This window comes from Leptosomus discolor, chromosome 21, assembly GCF_034619465.1.
Source record: "Leptosomus discolor isolate bLepDis1 chromosome 21, bLepDis1.hap2, whole genome shotgun sequence".
Lineage (NCBI taxonomy): Eukaryota > Metazoa > Chordata > Aves > Leptosomiformes > Leptosomidae > Leptosomus > Leptosomus discolor.
Genome location: NC_141411.1, coordinates 6,354,147 through 6,379,638, shown reverse-complemented (window position 1 = coordinate 6,379,638; position 25,492 = coordinate 6,354,147). Strand labels below are relative to the sequence as shown.

The 25,492-nt window shown below is 54.2% G+C and overlaps 1 protein-coding gene across 1 annotated transcript; it reads left to right on the top strand.

Annotated features, from left to right (window-relative positions):
• Window positions 1-686: 686 nt before the first annotated feature.
• On the top strand, window positions 687-25,492 carry ADORA1 (adenosine A1 receptor). Its single transcript, XM_009951070.2, has 2 exons — window positions 687-1,027; window positions 24,859-25,492. The coding sequence occupies exons 1-2, from the start codon at window positions 687-689 to the stop codon at window positions 25,490-25,492; spliced, it is 975 nt and encodes a 324-aa protein (XP_009949372.1).

Sequence of the window (25,492 nt, the reverse complement as noted above, 5' to 3'; positions counted from 1 at the left end):
GCTCCGCTCGCCGCGCTGAGCCCGGTACCCAGCGCCCCGAGCATCCCTCCGGCCACCCCCACCCCCCCCCCTCCCCCCGCCCCAGCATGTCCCCCGCGTTACCCTGCGGGTGAAGAACTCTTGCTTTTTGGGGTGAGAACACCCCAAAACAAGCCCTTAAGTTGCAGGACAAGGTGAGGTGGGTTGGGGCCGGGCGGAGGCGGGCGGCTGCTGCCGGGGCGCGGTGCGAAGGCGGCGGGAGGAGGGGGGCGGGGAGGGGAAAAGGGGGGAGGGGGGGGGGGGGGCGGAACGGCGGCTCCGCTCCGGCTACAGCGGCCCCGAGGGGGTCTGGCAGACGGCCCCGGGGCGGCCCCGAGGGCTCCGTCGCTCTCCTCGGAGCTGGCCGGCGGCTCCCGTTCGCCCCGCAGCTCCCGGAGCGGTTGGGAAGCGGGATGGAGGTGGGTGCAGGATGAGCCCCGGGGGGGGGGGGGGGGGGGGGGGGGCGGGAGGTGGGGGGGGGGGCGGACCGGAGCCCCAGGGGACGGCAGAGGCAGGAGAGGGGTTTGGGTTGGTTTTTCCCACCCCCCTCCCGCACACGCTCCGTCCCGGCTCGCAGCGCAGTTACCGATGCCATTGCTGACCGCCTCCCTGTGCGCTCGCAGGTGACCGAGGGACCCCAGCGTGAGGGGGGGGGACACCGAAGCATCATGGCACACCCCGTCTCAGCCTTCCAGGCTGCCTACATCTCCATCGAAGTCCTCATCGCTTTGGTGTCCGTGCCGGGCAATATCCTGGTGATCTGGGCTGTGAAGATGAACCAGGCGCTGCGGGATGCCACCTTCTGCTTCATCGTCTCTCTGGCGGTGGCCGACGTGGCCGTGGGGGCCCTGGTCATCCCCCTGGCCATCATCATCAACATCGGACCGCAGACGGAGTTTTACAGCTGCCTCATGGTGGCCTGTCCCGTCCTCATCCTCACCGAGAGCTCTATCCTGGCGCTCCTGGCCATCGCTGTGGATCGATACCTGCGGGTGAAGATCCCTGTCAGGTAGGAAAACGTGTCAGGATGGGTTCTGCTGTGGCTTCTGCAGTGGTTAAAAGGGAGCAAGGGTGCCCCAAACTCTTGGAGAAGCACTGGGAGAAAGGTTTTCCTCCACGCTGCTGGCCCGCGCACATCTGGCTGCAGCAGAAATCAGGGCAGGCTGGGCTGGGATTGGGGGGTCCTGGAGCCTCCGGCAGCTTCACTTGGGGGTTCAGGGGGGTGCTGCGTGTGCAGGCAGAGACTGCATTGTGGCAGCTGGCAGACAAGGCAGGGCAGCCCCTCTTGGGGTCCCCCTGGATGGGACAAAGTGTGTCCCAATGCACACGGGAGAGGACCTGGCAGGGTGCTTGAGGGACAGGAAAGGGGACAATAGATTTGTTTTCAACCCAGGTTTTCCCTTGGCATGGGGAGCCCAGGAGCCTGGGGGTGATAACCTGCTTGCTCAGGGACATGTGGGACACAGCTTTAGGCTTTGGAGGGACCCAAGGTGACAGCCTGGCACACCTCATAGGACAAGCTCACCCAGGAGAGACCCCTGGCTATGGGGCTGCCCCACAAATGACTTTGCTCCCTGTTTTGCCCCTTCTCATCATCTGTATCTGTTGTCAAAGCCAAGTCCACAGCAAGTACCACGGGGCATAAATGAGGGGGCTGCACAATATTTGAAGTCTGCTCCTCCAGGAGGAGATATTTAACTGCTTCGTGGCCAGCTCCCTCCCCACTGGTGTGGTGCTGCAGGTCCTGGGCCTGGGGTGAGGCAGCTGCGGGGCTGGGGTTCCACAGTGGGACCAAAGTGTGTCAGTGGGGCTGGAAGGGGATGTGACAGTCAGCATCGGTGCTGCTCGAGTGCAGCCCACACGTCCCAGCTCGGCCCCTCACTGTGCAGATGCTGTCGCCTGTCCCCCTTGCTCTGTCCCAGGACACGCCTGGGCTTCAGGGACACCTTGGCCAGGCTTGTCCACCACACACCCAGCTTGTGTCATCCACTGACCCCTTTGCAGTTCAGACATGAGCTCCAGCCCATTTACTGGAGGGGTCCACAGTCCTTCATCAGCACAAAGATCTCCCGAAAGGGACCCAGCCCCCTTGTGTTAGGAGCTGCCCAGACCCCAACGGGTGTAGGACCCTTCCTGGGGCAGGAATCACCTTCCCGTAGAGGGAGACAGGAACAGGAGGTGCCTGTGTCAGGACTGACTGACTGCTCTGGAGTGCTCTCTGTCCCCAGATCCACTGGATCAGGCCAGAGATCTGTTGCTTTGGAGTTTTTCCTGCAGCCATGGTCAGTGGAGGCTGCTCTGCGAAGGAGCGTAAGGCAGGAGAGGGGGGGATAGGCAAAACTACAGTCCCTGCCCACCCCCTCCCTGCTACACGTGATTTTGCAGGCTGTTCCCGACTTCCTCCCAAAGTGTGATTTTCCCAGCCTGAAAAATCCTCGTCTTCCAGACTGTCGGTGTAAGTGAAGTGATTCTCACCCTGTCAGTGCTCTTGGTACTTTTTCCTCCTGCATCCCCTGTGTGGTGGGGATGGGTTCAGGTGTGGGAGGACTGCGGCTTTATATATAGCAATGCTGCCTAGCTCTTGTCAGTCGTTTTACTCACAACCCCAGGCTTTTTTTCCTCCCGTGCTGCCTCTGAGCATCAAATGGGCCTTTTTGGGGAGATTTCTGCCCTGAACCCATGAGTTTCCCTGGGAACAATGTTAAGTTAGAGCTCCCTGTGTGCTGTATAGTTCAGGTGGGTTTTTCTCTGTAATATCAACCCTGACTATCATTGCTCCGTTATGTGCCTGAGCACTTGGCATCGTGAGATTTTTGCTCTGACTTTTTGTAGCCTATTTTAATATGGAAAATCTTCGTAGCCTCATCAAGAAGGGTTTGGTTTCACCAGCTCTCATTACTGCTAGATGTTTCCTTCTTTCACCGGTGTGAATTCCTGGCAGTTGGCATATGCGGTGATTTTAGGTGATTTTGTGCCCTAGACACAGCAACAGCAAAACAACATTAGAGATCACAAATAGGACAGAAAACACCACTAAAGAATATTCCCTGAATCTGAAATGCCTCAAGTTTCTCCCTACCTGTTGCTAGACACTAAAAAAGACGATCCTGAAAACATTTTTACGGTGCTGACAGCTCGAATCGCGGCTTCGTGGTGTCGTTCCTCACTGCGATGCCAAACCCACTAGTGTGCAAATCGGTGCTGGGTGCTGAAAGCCTGCGACTCCTCGGCAGGACTTGGGTGCCTGGCGAGACATGTGTGGCCTCCTGTGCCTGGGAGACCTCAGCGAACGACCCCGGAGGTCTGCAGGCAGCAATGGCAATGAGTCCTGGGCAGTGATGGCATCCCACAGAGTTCTGCAGGCAGGTGGAGAGCGATGCAGGGGGATCTCTGCCTCAGCCCCATCCCTAAGGCAGTCAGGACACGGAGCAGGGACATCCCCTCCAGCACGTGGCTGCCAGCATCAGGCACGGAGAGGACAGGGTCAGCAGACAGCGTGCACGCCGCAGCCTGCTCCTGTGCCAAAGAAAGTCCCCAGATAAGCCTGGCACGGGGTGGATGCTCGCCAGCGTGACCCACACGTGGCCTGGGGTGGCCAAGGGGGTCTCGTGGGCTGTTGTGCACAGGGATCCCCCACATCCTCAGCCACACTAGCCACTCACAGGCAGCCCTGGCTCTGCAGAAGCTTGAGGAGAAAGGACAGCAGGGAAGTGAAACGCATTTCACAGAGGCCGCCAACAGCGACTGCGAGCAGCAAGGAAAGAGGATCCGTGCAGCCCTGCTCCACCCTCATGCTGACCACCCTGCAAACGCCGTCTCCGCTCTGGGGTACCCAGTCACCACTTGCATTTTGGGTTCCATGAAGGGGTGGCAAGGGTTTCCATGTCCCTGTCATGGACTGGTCAATTGGGGTGAGAAGCCAACAGGATTGTTGGCCGGGAAGAGTTGTCTGAAGGAGAAGCAAAGCTACCACTGGACTTTCCAGGCTTTCTGTTTAATTAGACAGAGCCAGGACTGAAAGCACAGCTTGGATAGAAGGGGGGGAACTAGATGCATCGCAACCCAGCTCTGGCTCCTGGCTTCCCATGCACACCCCGGCCCTGGTGACTTCAGGTTTGGGGGAACAACCTGTAGGTTTGCTCCTCCCTCCAGCAAACACAGTGTCCCCTCCGCTGCCCGTGCACCTAGCTGGAGGGCGAGCCCCCCTGAGGGGTCCGGAGCTTTGTGGCTCTGAGGGTGGCAGTTTGCTGGCAGCATGCATTGAGCAAATGGTGCCCTGAGACATTTGTAACGTGTCTCAGGATGGCAGTGGGAGATGCCCCAGTGGCATCCGATGCTGTGTCTCAGGAATCCTCCTCACTCCTGTGGACACAAGAAACACAGAGGAACGTGGGCCACTCGTGCAAGGTGAAGGCAGATTTTGTGGGATGGAAAGGGGTCTTGCATGGCTCTGAGTTGGCATCTCCTTCCTCCTGCTCTTGGAGGTAAACCCATTGCACACCCAGCATGAGTGGGGGACCAGGATATCCCACTGAACCCTTTCCCTCAGTCCCAAATCCCTGGGTAGCATCCCTCCTGGCCGCTGGGGTCTGAAGGATGCTGCGTCCCCACAAGTGGCCTCTTCTTGACTGTGGAGCATCGCTCAGGTTGAGCAGGCTGGAGCAGAGGGTACCACGCTCCCCAGCCTCCACAGGAACCGCTCTAAACAGCTGGAAACCACCTAAAATAGGTTTGCTGCCTTTATGTTGGTGGAAAAACTCACATCTCCCCTCTCGCATCCTTCCTCCCTGCCCAGCAGCAAGGCAGGACCCCCGTCCTGTTGCTCCCACCAGCTGGGCGCAGCGGGGTCCTCCAGCCCAGCCCAAACTTCCCTCTTGCAGCCGTGCTTGGGGAAGATGAAACGAGTTCAAAGGGAGGGGAAGCAGCTGGCTGGGGGCGTCCGGCAGGAACCGGCCCCTCGGCATCCCTGCGGTGGTGGTTGGTGGCAGGATGCTGGAGCGGACGGTGTCGAAGGGATGTTTGTGGGGGGTTGGAGCTCCTTTGGCGCCAGCCTCTGCTCACTTGATGGCCCCTGTCTCTGCTCTGAGATGCTGCGCTGTTTTTTTTGGAGAGGGTCGTGGCAGAAAGAGCTGGGGTCCTCGAGACACACTGAACCACAGCCCCTTGGCCAGGGATGTTGGATGCATGGATGCAGCCTGATCCTGTCTCGGCACGTCCTTGGAGGTCCTCACCTTGTCCACTTCACTTGGATCACCAGCTCTTCCCTCAAACACTTGGAAAGGTCTGCCAGGAAGATAAAAATTGGAGAAATCTGCTGGTAGCAAGAACTCTTGTGCGTGGGCCCTCTCACTCCACAGAAGGGTCCTCCACCCTCTGTGTCTGGTCCCCAACATCGGGATGCCCCCACAGTCCTGTCCTTCCTGCTCTCAGCATCCCAAGGAGCATCCCACCAGGGTGAGCTGCGTTTTGTGTTGCTGAAGGTTTCAAAGGCACATGTGAGGTTGCAGAGCCACAGAAATTAGACCAAACCAGGCTGAAAGTTGTTAGGAAACGGGGGACTGGAGGCTGGGGTGCAGCGAGGGTGGAGCCCAGGGCAAAGCAGGGTCTGCAGACAGCACTGGCATTCTCCAATGGTTCATAAGTGGCCTGTCCTGAGCCTTACAAGATAAAACAGCTCTGGGATGGCAGGAGCATCCCTTGGCTCCGGATTGCAGCACCTGCAAGCCAGGAGGTGAGGAGGACTTGCAGGTAGCCTGTCAGCTCTTGGATGGACCCAGTGGTAGAAGGGAGAAGGTTTACCCCCTTGGACCAGCTGTTTTTCAGGCTTCTGCCTAAGCTCAGGCTCTTGCCAGGATTGCAGCGCTCTTTCCCCTTCTCTCCAGGCCTGCCAATGGCTGCAGGCGTGAGGCCAGCTGGGGCTGGGTCACAAGGAAGCCTGGGAAGTCTCGTCACTCCCAGCCAGCTGGGTCATGGAGCAGGGCACGCATCCGAGATGGTTTTTCCCCCTTTCCTCCACGGAGAGTTCATGGAGGGTCTTGGCAGGAGAGCAATGGGCACCCTGCTGCCATGGGATGGGGAATGAGGAGGATATCAGGATGAGATCCTGCTTTGGACCAAATTCCCAGGCACCAAACGACCTAGGAGCCCATGGGAAATCTTTCCAGCACTCCCAAGTGTCAGTAAACCTCCCTGGACACAGGCTGTGGGACCCAGCAGGTATGTCCAGGATGGAGGTTTTGGAGCAGGCTGGGATACATGGTGGCCCCAGTGCCTGTGGGAGCTGGTCCCATGGGGATGGTACCCACGGAAGCAGGGAGGTATCAAACTGCAGAAGCAACTTTTCAGGCTTGCACAAGGGTTTCAACCCAGAGCAATGGGGTGAAATTAAGAAAAGGAAAGGTATGCCCCAACCAAGGGCAATTTGCTGGCCGAGTGATGGTGTTCATGAGTCCCCAGGGAGGCAAGGGTGGCTGGAGAGGTCTCTAACCAGCCTGGCCAAAACACCAGACGATAAGTGAGGGCAATGGTTAGTGATCCTGTCCAGCCAGGCAAGTGAATAAACCAAACCATGGCTCTTCCAAGACTTATTTTTAGATTTGGAGGAAATATTTCAAAAGCATCCAGGTGACTCAGAGTGGAAAGCGTGAGCTCGGAGGGCTGCAGGGGGGCTCTCGTGCCCAGGAGCTCATCTAGGTTTCTTTCAGCCTCCTTTAGTCAATGAAAAGATGCCAACCATCCTTATGGGCCCTGCCCTTGTGAAAGCAGATTTAATTTCCAAGGAAAACACTCCCATTTTTCCTAAACCGGAGAAATTTTGGAGACTGGCAGGTCTTTGCAGCCCTCTCTTTTGTTTCTTCCCTTGCTGCCCCCTGCCAGGTATATTTTTAGCAAACAAGGGTCACCTGTGGAGACCTTCATTCCCAAGGAATAGGCAGATCTGAACCAAGGATGGATAATAAGAGGCAGAAATCTCAGTGAAGAGAGGTTTGCTGGAGACTTTGGGCTGTTTCCAAGCTGCAGTTTCTGGCACCCTGCACCAGCTCAGCGTGTGGGTGCTAACTCAGAGCAAGCATTTCACATCAAGCTCTGCTCGAACTAGATCTGGGGTGCATAGACAAGCTGTGCCAGTCCAGGACCAGGAGCTCAATTCAGGCATCAGCAAAATACTCAAACCCTCAGAAACGAGAAAGGATTTACCGGCAGGTTATATCGGTCTTGAGATCCTGGTAAACAGCCAGGTGAGCCGGTTTTCAGCATGACTCTGTGATCTGCAGAGTAATTTTCAGCCAAGAGCATGCTAAGTCAGAGATCAAAGCCACGAGGGCTCTTCCCTCGGTGAGGGGACATCTGGATCAGGCTCGGCGGGAGCACGCACAGCTGCTGCAGCAATGCCACGAGACGTTTCCCGACAGACGCAAAATCAGGTCACTCGAAAAAGCTGCAGACGCTGCCATGCCAGCCAGAAGGAAGCAACTTGGGCTGTAAGCAGTGTCCCCAGCTCCTGGGCTCTTAGGGACAATGCTGGGGTTTGCAAATGTCCCCCTCTTTGGGATGCCACAAGGGTCTGACTGTGGGGTGCTCTGTTCTTGGTAGCACAGAGGGAAGGGGAGAAGAGCGGTGAATCCTGTGCAGGGATGATCCAGACTTGCTGATATTTGGGGTTATTCCCAAATCTTCTGGATTAAAAGGGCAAGGGGAAATGCGTGGCCTCCAGAAACCCTGGACAGGCTTCCTGGGCAGCAGCACCCCATCTCATCCCAGCCTTTCTCCTGTATCTCTGAGCAGGGCAAGACATGGTCCCCGTGCTGGGTAATCTGCCCAGGGTAGCACTTCGCCCTGACCCCGTTAGCTGTAAGTCAACATCTGTCCTTCAGCAGGGCTTACGTCTGCCTGCTTTGCTCTGCAGGGTGATGAATGAAAACCAGCTCCTTCTTGCTGGTGTTCACCTGCTGCACCCCAAAATCATGCTTTGGGAACATTTTCAGTGTTGTTTTTTCCCCACGTCTGCTGATTTTCAGGTTAAAGTATTGACCCTTGACAATGCATCACCAGTAAATTTGAAGGCATGTTCCCAGCAAGGGAAATAGCACATTTGCTGACAGGGAAACTAAGGCACGGAACAGCACTGTGGCTTGCTCAGGGTGACCCACCAGGCAGGGATGGAGGCTGGGGTACAGCAGTTATGGAAGCTGAGATATCCTGGGACAATCTGGCCTTTCTGTTCATGTACTGTGCAGTGGTCAGTTCATCTCATTGCACAACTGTGCCCAGGGTCCCTGGCAGCCAGGCTCCTCCATGTTCCCAGTCCATGCCGTGGTGATCCATGAAGGTGTAACTCCATGAAATGGGGTTGTCCGGGAGGCCAAATGGTCCTCCTGGGCTGCAGCAAGGCTTTGCCACCTCCATAGCAGTGACTCAGGTGTGTGGGGTACCAATAACCCCAGAGAACCTACTCTACAAAGCGGGCAGATGGGACACTAGCCAGCTCGTGTTTCTTCATCCCACAGCAATATAAACTGACCATGAGGTCCCCGTTGAGCAAAAGGTGAGGAGCACCAACAGCCAGGGCTGGACATGGTGGGATGGACAGGGAGGTGTCTGCAGTGAGTAAGGTGAGGTCACTCACTGCAGGTGACAGTCTTGTGTCTACAGTACGAGAGTCCACCAGACCTGTGGTTGAGCAGCGGAGCCCAAAAACCACCTGGGAACACCCACACTTCCAACAGCACCACTTGAGCACTTCAGAGATGGTTTTCCCTTTTCTGGAGTGACTGGGGCATTTCCAAGGGTGCTGGGTTGGTGGAGGCGATGGTGACGCACATGGGGGCTTGGTGTCCAGTGCTTTCCAAGGACCCCGTGCAGCTGCTGGCAATAGGGCAAGTGAAACACCCTACAGAAGGAGGCTCTGCCAAAGCAAAAGCTGCTGATTCAGCCTGCCCAGGCCCTGGCAGCCCAGCCTGGCCCTGCAGGCAGCATGTCAGGAATGAGTCAGGACCAGCTCACCATGGTGTGTGCCGTCACCACAGCCATCCAGTGCTGGAGCTGTCTCACGGCATGCAGGAGCCCTTTGATGGGGGATCTTGGGTCTTCCCCCACCCGTGAAATGGAAGAATGTGACTCCATCAACAGGAGGTGTCATCATCACCTGGTCTTTACAGAAACGGTCCCACCTCTGCTCCACACCATCCAGAGCAGACAACAGAGCAGAAATAATTGACTCAGGGGGTCAGGGCTGGGTGTGCAGGCAGGCTCAGGCACTCCTCTGCCACAGAGCCCGCACCAGCCACCTCCCCAGTGATGGGCTCTAGGGCCACAGGCTGGTCTCCCTCTCATTGCCCAGGCCTTGGCACATGCATGTGGCATCTGTCTTACTCCAGTCAGACGTAGGCTATGGCCACCTGCCTATACCAAGGTGCCGACACCTCTTTTTACACCACAGGGTGTATCACAGCATGCGTTTTTCTGTTCATGGTGTTAGAATATGTGTCTTAAAAGTGCCAGGCTAACTCTCTTGACCAGAAAGGGGATCTCAGCCACAAGATTGGATGAGAGACAGCTGAGACAAAGCCCACCAGACTCCATTTTCCAAGTCTGATCTGGAGGCACCCCCAGACCCAAAGTTACAATTTGTGGTCAGCAAGGCCAGACCCAACAAGATCTCCTGTCTAGGACATCTCAAAGCAGCTTGTACCCAAACACAAGGGACTATTGGACAGGGGGATGTGTTCTGAAGGGACATGGCAGACACCCGGCTGGGTGGCCTGGGACCTGTAAGTCCCTGGGCCTCTAAGGCAGAGCAGGCAGGGCTGGGCAAAGGCTCAGAGACAGGAGCCATGCAGCGGCTGCATCCAAATGGCCGTGCTCAAAATCAGCCTGACAGCAGGGAGGAATGACTCATCCCAAGGGGTCACAGCACGAGCCTTGGCATGGAGAGGGGGTTTGGTGGGACCAGTCATGAGGGAGTCAAGAGAGGTCAGAAATCCAGAAAGTCGGTGTATTGGTGGGATCTATGTTCTGGTGTGGAGGTAGGCGGGATAGAAAGGTCACCACAACACAAAGAAGGAGGGAAAAGTGGAGGAAAATGTGAAGGAGGCACTGTGGTGAAATGACCTGGGAGATGAGTTTCTTCATGACACACATGGGAGTCATTTCAGAGTGGAAAGAGATCGATGGGCTGGAAGAAAAACTCTGGCTGGAGGAAGGGCAGAGAAAACCCCTACAGGGTCCTGCCCACAAGGGTGTGAGGGAAGCCCAGTCGCAGATCATGATGGGTTGTGGTCCTTGCAGACAGCAGGACAAGGAACATGGTGGAGACAATGCAGGCGAGAGACTCCAGGGAGGGACAGGGACAGCTTGAGAGGCTTGTTCCCTTGGGGCAACAGCACCATCTCAGAGCCTGGGGAAATGACAGCCAGGACAGCTGAGCTAATATGAACAGCATCAGTTTATCCTGGAGATAAATTAATGATTTTTCAAAGTGATCCTGCCAGACGCAGCAGGGACGGAGGCAGGAACTGAGAGACGGGGAGAACCAGTGTGCAGGCTGCCAATGAGCTGGGAGGAGCGGTCCCAGGGACCCAGTTCTTTTGGCATATATCTCACCCAAGGTGACCTGAACTTTCAAGCCTATGAAATGGGAAACCAGGTGTCCCAGAGGCTGTACGGGCTCCTGGCAGGGATGTGCCTTGTCTGGCAGCACGGCTGTCCATCTGCCGGGACAGGCACGTGGCTCTTGCATGGGATGCCCAGTTTCAAGAAAAAGCAATTGATGCTCTCCAAGGTGGCCACAAAACAGCCCCACAGCCAGTGGGGTGTCCTGCAGAATAGCAATGAGCTGAGCACCCCCTACTCCGCCAGCACCCAGCCCCACTGCAGCCTGCTGCCGGGCACGTAGCCGCCTTTCCAACTGGCGGGCGGATGAATGGGCAGTGCTGGGTATTAAGGAGACATCATTGGTGATGCCATCAGCAAGAGAGTATAAAATAACCCCAAGGGTTGAGATCCTCCTTCCTATAGAACACCGGCAGCAATTGCCTATGGGCTAAGGGCCAGATGGGTGATGGGGGGCAAATAGAGGAGGAAGGACCGGTTTTGGTGATGTAGGGCAATGCAAAGCAGGATCGGCCACTGGAAAGATTTGAGGTGTCTGGGTTTTCACTGCACAGAGCCCGATGGGACCTAGCAGCTCCCGCTTATGCCCCTGCCCCATCTCTCACTGCCTTTTCCATCCTTCCCGCTATCCCTTCCTTGCCTGGGCTTTGCTCCCCAGCACTGAGCAGGGGACCACTTTCAGCAGCCGCCTTGGTCTTGGGCGATTTAATTGGATTTTTGTTACAATCAGAAGTCTCCATTCCCAAAAAGGAGCTGAAGGAAGAAAGGGAATTTTTTCCCCAGCCCCGTTCCCTTGTCTTCCTCGCCAGCCTCTACCCATGCCATCCCTGAGACCAGTTGTGGTGCTCTTGCACACAGATCCCTGGGGACCAGTGGTGCCCCAGCAGGACTGCAGGGACACAGAGGCAGGGAGGTGACATCCACCAGTCCCAGGCCCTGCCTGGGGTGACAATAACACCTTTCCATCACTCCACAAAGGAGGGCCAGAGCACAGAAAGCCAGGACATCACTGGCATGGCTGTCCATCTGCCTTCTCCGGGCATTTCTCTCCCTGCATCCAGAGACCGGGATGATTTTTCTTGGCCTCCTTCAAATATGGGAAGTGCCAGCTCCTGGCGCCAGGGTTGCTTTCTCATTCAACTCAGTTCATCTTGCTTCATTTGGCATGTCACAGCCTGCTCTGCGACTCAGTTTCCCCATCTGTTCACAGAGGGAATGATGCTACAAACTCTGCAAAGGCACTGAGAGGCTGACGCTGAGAAATGCTCTCAGACATAGCCATAATCAGCGCAGTCTTACAGACTAAATTATTTCTCTTTCTTTTCTGCACTGGTAACAGCACTCAGTGACTTTAACCTTGTAACACACAAAAATGAAACATGCATTTTTCTCAGTGTGGCACCGAGCAGTCGAGACTGGGAGAGAGCTCAGAGCACAGCCTGCGTCCAGATGGACGTGGCAAAGCCTGCGCAGAGCCAGGTGGGCGCCTGCGTGGGTGCAGGCAAGAGGGATTTATTTTAAGGGAGATCATTCCCCACATTCAGCACCGCTGCGACACAGGGTTATGGGCTGAGCAAGATCTGTTTGCTCAAAGGGAGCTCAAGGTGCTCTGGTACCAGCAGCCATCCCCGTCTTGCTTTTACACCCCCTCCCACGACACTCACAGCACCAGCGATGCAGACGGCCACCCGCCATAGGGCCATCCCCTGCCCTAAGTGCCACAGGTCCAGCACAGCAAAGCACCTCCATCTCCAGCAGCCTGGGGACCTTCTTGTAACACTGCACATCCCTTGTGCACCAGGGCAGGGGGATGCCAGGCCCCTCGCTGTATTCACAGGGACCGGCACAGTCCTTGTGCTTGAGGAGGACTCGATCCTGCCTGGCCCATTGCAGCCTTCATATCCATGCTCCGCACCAGCCAAGCTGGCTGGGCAGACTCAGGCTACGTCTGCCCATCGCTCCTTGCCTGGATTTAACCACCAGAGTAATGAGGAAGATGCGCAGGGTGTAATTTCTGCCCAGATGATGCATTTCACTGCAAGTCCTAGTCCGGGGTCTCAGCTCTTTCTCCCCACCATCCTTGTGGAAATACTGAGCTGCTTCCTTCTAGGCAATAAGGTCAATCCATTTTCTTCCAAGGGAATAAGTAATCTTTTAAATCTGAAAGAGGAAACAGAGTTTAAATAATAAACTTCAGGTTTGCTTTGCGTTTGCGCTTTTTATTTGTTTTTCTGGCAAAAGATCGATCCTCTGCAATGAGGGAACATTTGATTGCGGTGTTAACTGGAGCCTTCACTTTTAATTTGGCATTTCATTTGGCTGATCAAGATATATAGATCGGCACTGGCAAATTCATCCCAACATAAATAACTTAATGGCTTGACCCGTGTGTACTCTGCTCTTTTTGGTGTTGGGAAGGGTTGAATAGCACAGGTTTTACTCAAGCTTTGGGGCAAGCTATGTTTGGATGGAAGTTGGAAGTCAACTATAGCACAAAATGGCATCTCCAAAACAGTTTTCACTAATTGAAAGTACATATAGCCAACTTATTAGCAAAAAAAAAATTAAATTAGTCCAACTGCTTTTTAATTTGAAATTGATCTTTTAATCAAGGGAAATATGCATTGGACAGAAGACACTGAACTGGTTGTTTGGGTTACCATGTCCTCTGAGGTTTAGAAACAGTAGATCTTGTTGGCACTCCTAATTCTCATTTAGCTATTGGGTGGAGAAAACAACCTCCCTTATTTTGTGAGCTTCCAGCCAATTTTTCTGTCTTGGATGTACTAATCTTTCAGCTGGGATACGCGCAAGAAGGGAAATGTTCCTTTTGCAGTGACAAATTGTGCTGCGAGGATCCTGGACAGCAATAACAAGTTGTAGCCTGATAAACTGAGGAGTTCCGTTGTTAACTGCAAGATCAGGAGTCAGGTTAGCAAGCAGAAGTGTAAAACCCAAGAAATTAAAAGGCAGCCAATAGTAATCTCTTGTTCCAGCTGTAATTTAGGACATATCTTTTTCTGAAAAGTCTCTCTGCATTGGAGAGATAAAGACACACCTCAGCCCTGCTTCGTGGCTGGGTTAATACCTCTTAATGGGAGATGATATCTCCAGTTTCCTGCCTCCCATTTACTGAGGGAGCAAAGCTCGGTGTCCTGTTGCATGCAGATGAAATGCCAACAGCCGGTCTCAAGACTCTTCTTGTTTCCCTTCTAGTTGGGATGTCTGATCTGCTCCTACCTTTTAATGGCTCTCAGTGCTTTTCAGACTCACTGGTTGGAGGTCTCCTCTGGGTACCAACTCCTCCTTTGATTCAGCAGCATTTGCAGAGCATGGTGGTGACATGCAGGGACGGATGGTGGCACTGGGCAACCTGCCCTGGTGCTGTACAGATGGCACCAGGCGCTTCCTTAGCTGGCATCTTCTTCCTAGCACGGCCGGCTTTCTGCAGGCCACAGTGTTTTGTGGGATGGAAAATGAGCCATAGATCCTTTCAGAGCCCAACCACACCAGGCATTTTTTTATCTGCTGTTCCATTTCAATTTCTCATAGAGCCCACATTTGACAGATTTAGCATTTTAAGTGGTTTTTAGAGCTGCCTTCTTTCTTCATCTTCCCCTCTTCCCCCTCCCTTCTCCATTTTGGGGGCTGATTTTCAGAGTCCTCATTTCAAAGAGGTTCTTTTGCATCAAGAATGAAAATAAGCAATGCAAAGAAAAATTCAAGTACAATACAAATAGTAATTGAAAAAGCCACTGCTTTTATCCAGCAAAGTCCTGGATTGACACTGAAGATGGCCAATGTTGCCTTTTATCCCTTCTCCTTTGTACACGAGTGCATCGCCCCGACTCCTCTAACCACACAGTGACACGCAGAGACACACAGGATCAGCTGCTGAGCCAGGCCTGGGCAATCCGCCCCCAGGTAAGCGCCACAGCAGAGGCAAGGCCGATGTGTGAGAGCCTCTGAGGTGGCCAAATCCACAGGGTGATGGTCCGGCATGGCGAGGGCGGATGACCTGGGACTCCTGGCCAAGCACATTGATCTCCCTACCACGATGCTGGGTGAGAGGGATGCACGTGGGGTTTGAGCAATTTTTCCTGAAACTTTCTTGCCTTGCAGAAATGGCTTTCTGCTGGAGGTTGGGTTGCTCCCAGCATTAGAAGGGTCCCAGCCGTGTGATGGGGCCGTGCGGGACCCACCCTCAGACCCAGACCCGTACTCTTCTCCGAGAAGATGTTCGCACATCAAATTTCTTTTTTTGTTTTACAACAAAACTGTTTAGACACTAAAAATGTCCAGTAAATTTATTGCACAGGGGTAACACTGAAAACAAGTCCATCATGCCCGTCATGCTGCCCATCAGCGATGTAGCCAGCTTTCATAATTTCACTGCTATCTCTTAGGGACTGGGCTCTTCTTCTCTACGTGCCCTAATTCCCAAAGTGCTGGTGCTATAGAAGAATCTCAACTTCTATTTCTTTTCTCTTTAAAAGCAGCACTTCTCATGCTTTGCATTGCAGAGAAAATCTGCTGCCTGAAACCAGGAGCCAAAAGACAAGAACATCGCATTTTTTTTTCCCCCCAGTTCTGAGATTCTGCAGCTCGTTTCATGATTTTGCAGCCCTTGCCAATAGTGTTAAATCATTCCCTCCCACCTACCTCAGGGTCCTGGAGGGAGAAGACAGCAATCCAGGGAAATTCCTGGAGGGCTGTGACCACACATGGTGGAGCTGGGAGAGAGCCCTGGAGCTGCCTGGGGGCAAATTTACGGCTCAGTGCGACTTGCACCCCACTAACCAGGGACACTGGGTACACCCTCAGAACTGTCAAATGGCAGCAGGAGGGTGACACATCCAGAGCATGGCCGCCCTGGCGCAGGCACTCAGCACCCTCGGATGCACTCAGTGCTGCCCACAACATCAGACTGCCCACAGTTCCCTTTGGGGCACAAAGGGTCTGCCTGGCGTTAGAGGGCAGCACTCCCCGATAGGCACAAATTAAATTATCATTTCCATCAGGCATCAGAGGTCCTGGGCATCCCCAGCCTCCTGCTTAATCCCCACCCACATTTAGGATGAGGGGGCTGAGCCCCAGGTGACTGGTCCTTGCTGAGAATTGCTGCTTACGCAGCGACAGAGCACCTGAACGTGCCAGGATCCAGCCACAGGCTGTAAACCAAGCCCAGTTTGGAAACAAGATTAACTTTGTGTGCATAAAAGATTTATATTTGCCGCTGAGGTGAAGGATACTGCTTGAAGGAGGCAAGAAAAATTGCCTTTCTCGTTGGGTGGCGGTGGATGACACGTGCTCCTTTGCCTTCTTTGACAACAGCAGTGTCTCCCCCACGCCTGGGGCACAGCCTGAAGGGGAAGGATGTGTGCAAGGTCCCCGTGCTTTTCATCTTCTCTCCCTTCGATCTCCAGCCCTCCCATGCTCCCCCTTCCCCTTGCAGCACCGTGTTGCTGTGGGAGCTGCTGAGATGCCCAAGGGGAAGCCATAGGCACCGGTCCATGGTGGAGATGCCGCTGAGGTTACTCACATCCCACCTCTGACATCAGGACAACTGGGCAAGTAATCTGAAAGAAGCTCTGCAGTTACTGGAAGCCTGTGGTTTGTTCCCAAAGATGGGTTGTGATTCATCGCCAGAGCCCGGGGAGCCCAGCGGCACAGACATCCCGAAGGAAGCAGGCTGCAGACATCCAGCCAGTAGCTACTTCAAGGCCAGGAGCAGCCCCAGGAGGGGTGTGCTTGGCAATGAACTCATCCAGGCTGGTGTGATGTTGTGGCAGCTCCTAACATCCCAGGGACCAGAGATGTGATAAGACAATTCTGTTTGGCTCAGCAGGCAAAAATTTAATTCAGTCCTCTAGCTGGAACCCAAAATATGGTGCATTTAGACTCAAAAAACAGGTGGCCAGTGTGGGGGTGTGTATGGGTACTGGGGAGCAGGGAAACAAGCCCCTAAGCAGCCTCATGAAGCTGTGGGTGATGCTGCCCCACGGAGATGCCAAGCTCAAGGTGGGATGAGCTGCGCTGTGTGCTTTGAGGCTTGCTCCCACCGGGGCTGATGGCATCAAGAGAGCGGCAGAGGTGGGGGGATGTGTTTGGCCTCTGGCTCCACGCCATGGACCGCTGGAGCCGGGGGAGGACACTGCTTCCCACACTTGTAGCCGTCCGCTGGATGGGCCTCCCTGATGGACTCTCATGTTTTGTACTGCCAGTCTGGGGTGAGGATACACCGGCACAGGCTGGCTGTCCTGTAGAAGAATCATTCCCCATTTCCAGGCATTTTAGCCCATAAAGCCCTTTTGTAGCTTATTTCACTTGTTTCTTGTGGGGATGTTTGTGTCCCTATGGCCACTTTTGGATATGCCCACATCCCTCTGCAGTCCTCAGGGATCGAGGGTGCCTCAAAGGCACCAGGAGATGTGTCAGGGAAGGCCGAACTCACATCAAGGCAGCATCATCTCCCCAGACCCTGTCTGGGGTCCAGAAGGACTGCAAATGGTCCAGGTGCCTGCACAACCTGCTCTGACAAAGCTCAAAGAACAAAACCTCTTTTTTCTGTCGCTTTCTTGCCATTTGCTGGAGCCATGGCCAGCTCCAGCTTCACCCACTGCTAAATGAAGTGTTCACCAAAGCCCTGGGGACGCTGCGTCTCAGTGTGTGGGGACCAGTCAATTTTGGTGGGGTGGAATTGTTCTCAAAAGCCTTATAATCACCCTCGCCTTTATCCATTAAAGAATTACTGGCTATTAAAAGCCGTTAGAATCATTCAGTGGACTTGCCAGCTGCTTCACCCAGCCATAGCCGCTTGTGCTTTGCAGTTACTTGTTGCAGAATAAGCCCTAGACAGAGAGTGACCATTTTAGGGTGGTAAAACCAAACCCCAGACACAGACTGGACCAGGAGGAACTTCAGTGGGATGCGCACAACCCTGTGCAATACACTCCCATGCACATGCTTTCAGTCTCTGTCGTGATGGCTTTGAGTGAGGTTTGCATTAAGCAGCCTTGTGGTGTGGTGCTGTCTCCTCCCACTGCAGTGGAGGAAATCCAAAGTGTTTTGAGAGCAGAGGTCCTCAAAGGAGAACGTTGGTCATGCCCAGCTCCTCTCTCTGCTGAGCCTGGGGTGCTGAGCTGCTGCAACCCCACATCACCACATGTGGGCTAAGCTACAGAGCTTAGAAAGGTGCCAGCTTCTCGTAGAGATGATACCAAGCAGAAAGGACACCATATGATGAGAAAATCCTTCTCTAACTCTTGGGGGGGGGGTCCCAGCCCTGCTCTGCCCCTCTGCAGAGCCCCGCTCCAGCTGCGGTGGCACTGACTGCTGAAATCACGGGGGATTGTACACAGGGGGGCTCGCAGCAGCCTGGCAGGGAGGACCTGCATTCATCCCCGGAACCGCCTAGCAGACTCTCAGCTTTGGACCTCCTGCCCCCACCTCTTCTTGCAGGACATGGCTCAGGGAGCACCGAGCACCCTTCTCCTGCAGTCCCCTGGGTTGTCGCAGTGCGTGCTCCAGACTGGGGCAGCTGGTGATGATGGGAGCAGGGCAGGCCTGACCCAGGCTCTGTCTTGATGGCTACCAGAGAGGTTTTAGGTGGAGATGTGGGATGCAGCCGCATCTGCACGCGTGGTGGGTAAAAGATGTCTGTTCCCATCGGTGCCTCTCCTGCCATGGGAACCTGCTGCAGCCCCACCGAAAGTGTGACCTGTAGAAAACCCAATGTTGTCCTCACCTGACTGTCCCCTCCAGCTGAGCTCTTGCTCACCCTAAGCAAACAGATGTGGGTATTTTCCTCCTCAGCTCCTTTCAAGTCAGCTCCTCAGGGTCACGCGAGGAGTCTGAGGCCGGGACAGTGGAAACCGCCTTGCCGCAGCCACCTGGCCTGTCCTTTCCTACCATGTCCCCTGTCCCCTCTTGTCCCAGGGGCCTGCTGGCACTTCTCAAGTTTCTCCCACAGCTCAAATTTCTTGCAGATGAAGCAACCGGAGGTGCTGGGATGGGACAGTGCACAGGGCACCTTGGGTCCTCCCGGTCCCTTTGGAGCACTAGGAAGTGTCTCTGTGGTAGGACATGGGTGTCAGGCTGGAAATACTGTGCTGATGGAGGTTGCTGGGCTGGTTTGGTGCAGGACAGAGGCTCCACCACCAGCCAACACCAACGTCCTTGCTACAGAAGGACGCACTCTACTGTTCACCTGAAAGACTCTCCATGGGTTTTGGACTGGTTTTTCACATCTTTGCTTGCCAGCCGTCATCTGGCAAGCAACAAGTCTGGGACTTTGGGATCAGGACAATGCCCCATGCATCCCAGAGGAGATGCTGATAGGGCCAGTCTCTTCCCTTCTGAGCATTTGTAGGAATAGGCTGTCACGGAGAGCTCCATCCAGCTTTGGCTGATGTTGGTTGACATCTGTCCTTCCCAAGGCCACTGCTCACATGGTGACGCACTCACCAGCGGTCACAAGCCCACATTTCTTCCAAGGTGGAAAACCAGAACTGATGTGATCATGAGAGCAACATGCTGAGACAGTGTCGGCACCTCTCTGCCCACGAGATGTTTTCTCACATCACCTCCACTGTTGTATCGTTGCCACCTGTCAGCCCCATCCTGGCTGTGAGTGTTCCCAGGGTGACTCGAGTTGGTGTGAAATGCCCTTGTGGTGGGAGCTATCCGACAGCTCAAGCCATGTTTGCAGACAACGTGGGCCCATCACTAGTGTTGACTTGCTACAGTTGTTGGACGGAGTGTGTCAGGAGTGTGAAGGGCTGAGGGGCTGGTGCTTGACCCCAAAGAGCCGCAAAGCTCCCAACTGTCACATAGGATGGATGTGAACAAATAGGAGATGCACTCAGATGATGCAAGGGGGATATTTGTACTGAGAGACACTTATGCCAATGCTAACAGACCTTTTTAGACATTTTAATACACCTTCAAATCTTTCCTAACCTTCACAATTTTGAGCTCAGGGATTTTACATAAATGAAGCCCAAAAGAGATCTGAAGGGAAGGAGGAAAATAGCCAAAGCAAGAGACTGAAGAAGCAATAAACTTTTCACATCCAGGGTTAGATGTCACAAAGGAGACATGATCAGGGTTCCTCTGTCATGCAGCGTCCCTCCTGCAGCACTTCCCACCTTGTGCAGATGACCAGGGACCTCCTTTTCCCAGCCCTGAGCTGTGGCTGAGATTACCCCTTGCAGAACTCGGATGCCACTTTGCATTTCTCAGCTTCGCATTTCTGAGCAGTTTTGAACACCAACATCTGAGTTTTCTCACCCAGCGGCCTCTAGGACACTAAAAGATCTGACGCAAAGATACAGCCAGGAATAAGGAGCAGAAACCAAAGTGCTCTGAGATCAAAGCACTTCTGTCCTGAGATTTTCAATTAGATCAGGACATGCTCTGGCTGCTTTTCCTTGCTGCGTTCATAGTGCAGATGAACTTCATGTCAGCTTGGCCTCCTTTCCTCCTACCACACTGGCTCCAGCTTCATTTCATTAGCGATGGCCTGCCTTCATTAGTGAATTAATTCCCCAGAAACTGCACTGCAATAAACCCTACCAGAGCAAGGACCGGCTAAGCTGCATGTTGGGGCTGGCTGGACAACTGCAAGTATTTTCTGGACAAAAAGGGTATTCACAGAAATACTAAAAACTAAACAAATTTTACTCAAACCAGACCTGGAATCGTTGAAGCTTTGACAACCAAAACAAGAGGAGATGTTTTGTGAGTGTTAGATCTCGATTGACCTGTGGGTTGGAGATCTGTGAAATGAGCCCTCACCTCTCTTTGGGGAACAGACCCCAAGACAAAAGTCAAATCAATAGAAATGCAATGAATATGCCACTCTCCGTTTGGTTTTGGATGTGTCTTGGTATGCTAGATGGCCATGGGGGCTTTGCCCACTCAGTGCCAGACACCTAAGGAAGAGGTACTGGGATGAGCTGGGCTCCCTTGGTTGCAGTGGAGGGGGACACAGAGGTCTGGCCACATCAAGATGTGGCAGTAGAAGTTGAATCTAGTCTGGGAATGATGAGGAAAGGGAATGGAGGGCACATAGTGTCCTTGGAGTGAGGGCCCAGGGAACATTTCATGATCTCCTGGAGAAAAGGGGCCTCAGAGTCTCCCCCAGTGACTCCATCCTCAGCCCAAGAAACTTTGACTGCAACATCTCCTGGAGCATCCCATCATGAGGCAGCACCTCTCCCTGGAGGAACCTGCTCCATGTCTCCTCGTTAGCTCTGCGCAGCCCTTGGGGACTATTTCTCTGCCTCCGCCTCCAACCATCACGTCTTGCGCTTCCTCTGGGGATGCAAACAGCACTCTATCAATAATTGATATTTCTCCTCTTTGCTTTATTTTCCAAACCCTCAAAGACGTTTTTGTTCCACACCAAACCGAAGCTCCCACCCATCTCATTTCACCAGGATATCAATGATGCTGGATGGTTGCTGTGCTCCCTCCAGGCTCCTTTCTGCTGGCAGGGTGTCTAGGAGGGCTTGAGTCAATGCCCATCTCTGTGGGGAAGGGATGGTGCAAAAACCTCCAGTGAGGGAGGGCAGGAGGAAAATCTAGCAATTATGGTAAGGCTCAAAACCCCACAGACAAAGGAAAAAAACCCCAAAGGTTATGATGATGGTGGTGGCTATTATCATGGATGTTTTAGTAGCAGCTGTTAATAAAAATAATAGTAGTAATAAAATTGCAATGATGCTAGTAATTGTTCCAATGCTGCTGATAATAATAAGAGTATTTATTAATTGTGAGGCATTATCAGCATTTTCTAAGTGCTTGTGCCTCCCAGACCCATCCCAAACTCCAGCCCTATCATATTAGTGCAAAATGAGGTAAATGAGAAAGGCTTTTTCTTTACGGCATAACCAAGGAAGAAACACGGGAACAGCAAAGCCTGTCCCTGACCCCTCTGCTAGTTGTGCCCCCCCCCCCCCCCCCCCAAACGCCCTGTGCCATGGGGTTGAGCATTAGGTGTGATCTTGTATTTCCCTCCTTTAAGTGGGGTTTGCAGCCTTCAGAGCAGCCGATCCCCATGAGAGCTGCGTGATCAGACCCTGTGGGGAGGGCAGAGGGGGAAGTCAGTCATTCTGTGGCTTTTGTCATCCTTCGTGTAGGGCTGACGGGACAGTGGGCCCCTGTGAGCCCTTGGGGAGCACATTTCCCTGCAGGGTGCTGCAGCTGCCTCTGCCCTTGGCTTGTTTCTTGAAGGAGCAAAAGGAACAAAAGCTCCAGCTCCAAATGTTGCTGTTTTCTACGGATTTTTCAGGTTCAGCCATGATTCCTGTGACCGTGGTGCACACATGTAGGGGGATGCATGGACAGGCTTTGCTCTCAGCTGCTGGCTGCTTCTGTGGTGCCACACTTAAACCTCACCGTGTGAAGTGAAGCGAGGAGCAGGGACAGCCAGGTCCTCATGCTCAAACTGCTGTGTCTGTCAGGCCAGGCATGTGCAGCGAGGTGGCGGAGAAGAATATGCAGCAAGGAGGGATGGATGTGGACCATGGCAGAGCGATGGATGTGTGGCAAGGAGGAGGGACGGATGCGCAGCGAGGTGGGGGCATCCATATGAGGCGAAGAGGGATGGATTGCAGTGAAGAGGAGAGATGGATGTGTGTTAATGAGGGATGGATGTGTATTGAGAAGGGATGGGTGTGTATTGAGAAGGGACGAGTGTGTATTTAGAAGGGATGGGTGTGTATTTAGAAGGGATGGATGTGCAGCGAGGAGGGATGGATGTGTATCGGGAAGGGATGGGTGTGTGTTTAGAAGGGATGGATGTGCAGCGAGGAGGGATGGATGTGTATCGGGAAGGGATGGGTGTGCATCGGGAAGGGATGGGTGTGTGTTTAGAAGGGATGGATGTGCAGCGAGGAGGGATGGATGTGCAGCGAGGAGGGATGGATGTGTATCGGGAAGGGATGGGTGTGCATCGGGAAGGGATGGGTGTGTGTTTAGAAGGGATGGATGTGCAGCGAGGAGGTGGGAGCGACGTGCACTGAAGCGAGGAGCTGGATGAGCAGCCAGCAGCGTGTGGGGCGGTTGCTCTGCTATGTGTGTGTTACACACTCTGGACCATGCGAGATTGTGTTAATCCAGGGACCTGAGGTCTGCACAACCTCGACAGCTGTCCTGATAGCCATCTGCAACAACACGCAATGTTCTGGAGCTGCAGGGGGCCAGGACCGTCCAGGCTGGGCCCCCTGCAGCCCTTCCCCATCCCTTTTGCTTTGGCTGCAAGAGTGAACACTGTGTCCTCTGACCCAGCCCTGGTTCATGACTAACACCAGGGTCTCAATGCTCACTCTGTCCCGTGTGCTCCCCCAACGCAGCCGTGAGGGCACAGGGAGAAGGGGTGGGTGCTCTGGGAGCAGCTCTGTGCCTGGGTGCTGGCTGCAAGTTCTGGGAGGGTGTTTGGGGACCGTGGTGGCCCTGCAGCTGCTCAGCAGCCTTGTCTCTCCTTTGATGGCTGTCACACAGCTGTGCAGGGCGGGCAGCACCCGGGATGGCAATGCGTTCAGCAAAATCAGGAGAAGACCCTAGAAACCCCCAGGAACGGGGAGATGGAGCACAGCTTCCAGGGACCGCAAAGAGGGAAGGAGCTAGGGCAGGGGGGGTTGGTGCTGTTATTTCTAGTATTTCCCTCCTAACCTGCTCGAGCCTGGGGAGGTGGGAGTGGGGTGTCACAGCTGGAAGGGTACATCAGCACTCCCCAAGGACCTGTTATCAGTAACATGGGGTGCACAGGCCAGCACACAGCCCCACAAGAGCCTCCAGTATCCCTCAGCCACCCGCTGCTTCCATGTCCCCCACCCTTTCCCTTCTCTTGGCCCACAGCAGTGATGTTCTCCCACCACCCCTCGTCCTCCCCGTGCCCCAGCTCTGCACCTTTCTCAGGGTCTCCTGCCCTCTCTCCTCCCCACAAGGAATAAATCACCCTCTAGTCCCAGCCTCAGATCTCAGAGGAAACAGCAGCCTGTGTTGCCACCTCTCTCCCACGGGACCTGGCTGCCTCTGTGATGCTGGGAATCTTTTCCCAGACCAGAGGGGTTTGACTCAGCAAAGCTGAACCCTCTGGATGCCTGGGGACCAATTTTCCCCTTCCACCCTGTGCCTCTCTGTGCTCCCACCCTGACACCTTGCCCAGAGGGAGAGTGGGTTTGGGTTCTTGGCTGTATTGAAAAGACCCTAGATGTTCCACTTTTCCACCACAGGTAAAGGCTGCAGACATGTAGCAGGGAACTCTGAGCTTCAGGATGGAAATCCAGTTTTGCCAGCCACCTCCACATGGTCCCCATGGCTGGGTGAACACCAGCATCGCTGAAAAACCCAGCAAACTGTCAGAAGAATGTCCTTTGCTCAGTCCTGTCTGGTGGAAATCAATAACACTTGGGCTGTTGGCCTCCAAGGAGAAGATTTCCTTTGAGTGCCAGGGGGAAAATCAATCTATCAGGCTCCACTTCCCTCTCGGAGAGCTCTGGAGTGATGAGCCCAGCCCCAGTGTGCTCCCCAGTGGCATTAGGGAGGGAGCGGAGCCCAGCGGAGCACAGCTGCTCTCATCCATCCCTTGGCACCAGCCCATTAGGAAAGAGGGTTTTGTCGATCGGCCCAGCACATTAGGAAATGAAACAGGCTGTGCCCAGAAGATTCCCCAGGGATCCATTAACACCAGCGGATCCTTCCTCCAGCCCAGCAGGTCCCAGAGGATGGTTTTGCTGGCGATTTCCTCCCCCAGGGCAGGGGTAATTGTCTGGGACAGGGTGCTGGCAGGGCTGGCGCATGGGGAGAGGAAAGGGTGACCTGCTGCTCTGGGTGCAGGATGCTCAGATGTAAGGCCAGCTGCTGGAGCTACATGAAACCCACCTAGATATGAAGGTTGACCACTAAGGCACACTCCAGGTTGCTAACGTGTTTCCTGTCTTGACATCAACCCTCAGAGCTCCGGGATCACGTCTGAGGTCTCTACCAACCCCTGGGGCCAGGGGTGGTGGTGGTAGACAGGGTGAGGTTCCCCAGGGCAGAGAAACCAGTCCGTTAACAAATCTATCAGGACAAGTTGTTACCGATTGCCAAGGAAGGCAGTGAGGAGCATCATGCCATCTCAGCATGGGCACTGCCACCTCACGTGGAGAAGTTTTAACTCCCAGGCACAGCATCCCACTTGTGTTTAAGTCTTTCCTGTGGTGGTTGTCTCTTCCACAGGTATAAGAGTGTGGTGACACCCCGGCGGGCAGCAGTGGCCATTGCTTGCTGTTGGATCGTCTCCTTTCTGGTGGGACTCACCCCTATGTTTGGCTGGAACAACCTGAACAAGATGCGGAGGACTCAGGAGCTGAACGCCAGCCACACGGAGTTTGTCATCAAGTGCCAGTTTGAGACAGTCATCAGCATGGAGTACATGGTGTACTTCAACTTCTTCGTTTGGGTCCTGCCTCCGCTGTTGCTGATGCTGCTCATCTACCTGGAAGTCTTCAACCTCATCCGCAAGCAACTCAACAAGAAGGTCTCCTCCAGCTCCAACGACCCCCAGAAGTATTATGGGAAGGAGCTAAAGATCGCCAAGTCATTAGCACTGGTCCTTTTCCTCTTCGCGCTCAGCTGGCTCCCTCTGCACGTCCTTAACTGCATCACCTTGTTCTGCCCATCCTGTGAGACGCCACACATCCTCACCTACATTGCCATCTTCCTCACCCACGGCAACTCGGCCATGAACCCCATTGTCTACGCCTTCAGGATCAAGAAGTTCCGGACAGCTTTCCTGCAGATCTGGAACCAGTACTTCTGCTGCAAAACCAACAAAAACGTCAGCAGCACCACGGCCGAGCCAGGCAACTAG

Excerpts from the sequence above, each read along its gene's own strand:
- ADORA1 (XM_009951070.2), top strand. The coding sequence starts at position 687 with ATGGCACACCCCGTCTCAGCCTTCCAGGCTGCCTACATCTCCATCGAA. Across the intron at positions 1,028-24,858 it reads CGGGTGAAGATCCCTGTCAG|GTATAAGAGTGTGGTGACAC; the intron begins GTAGGAAAACGT and ends TCTCTTCCACAG.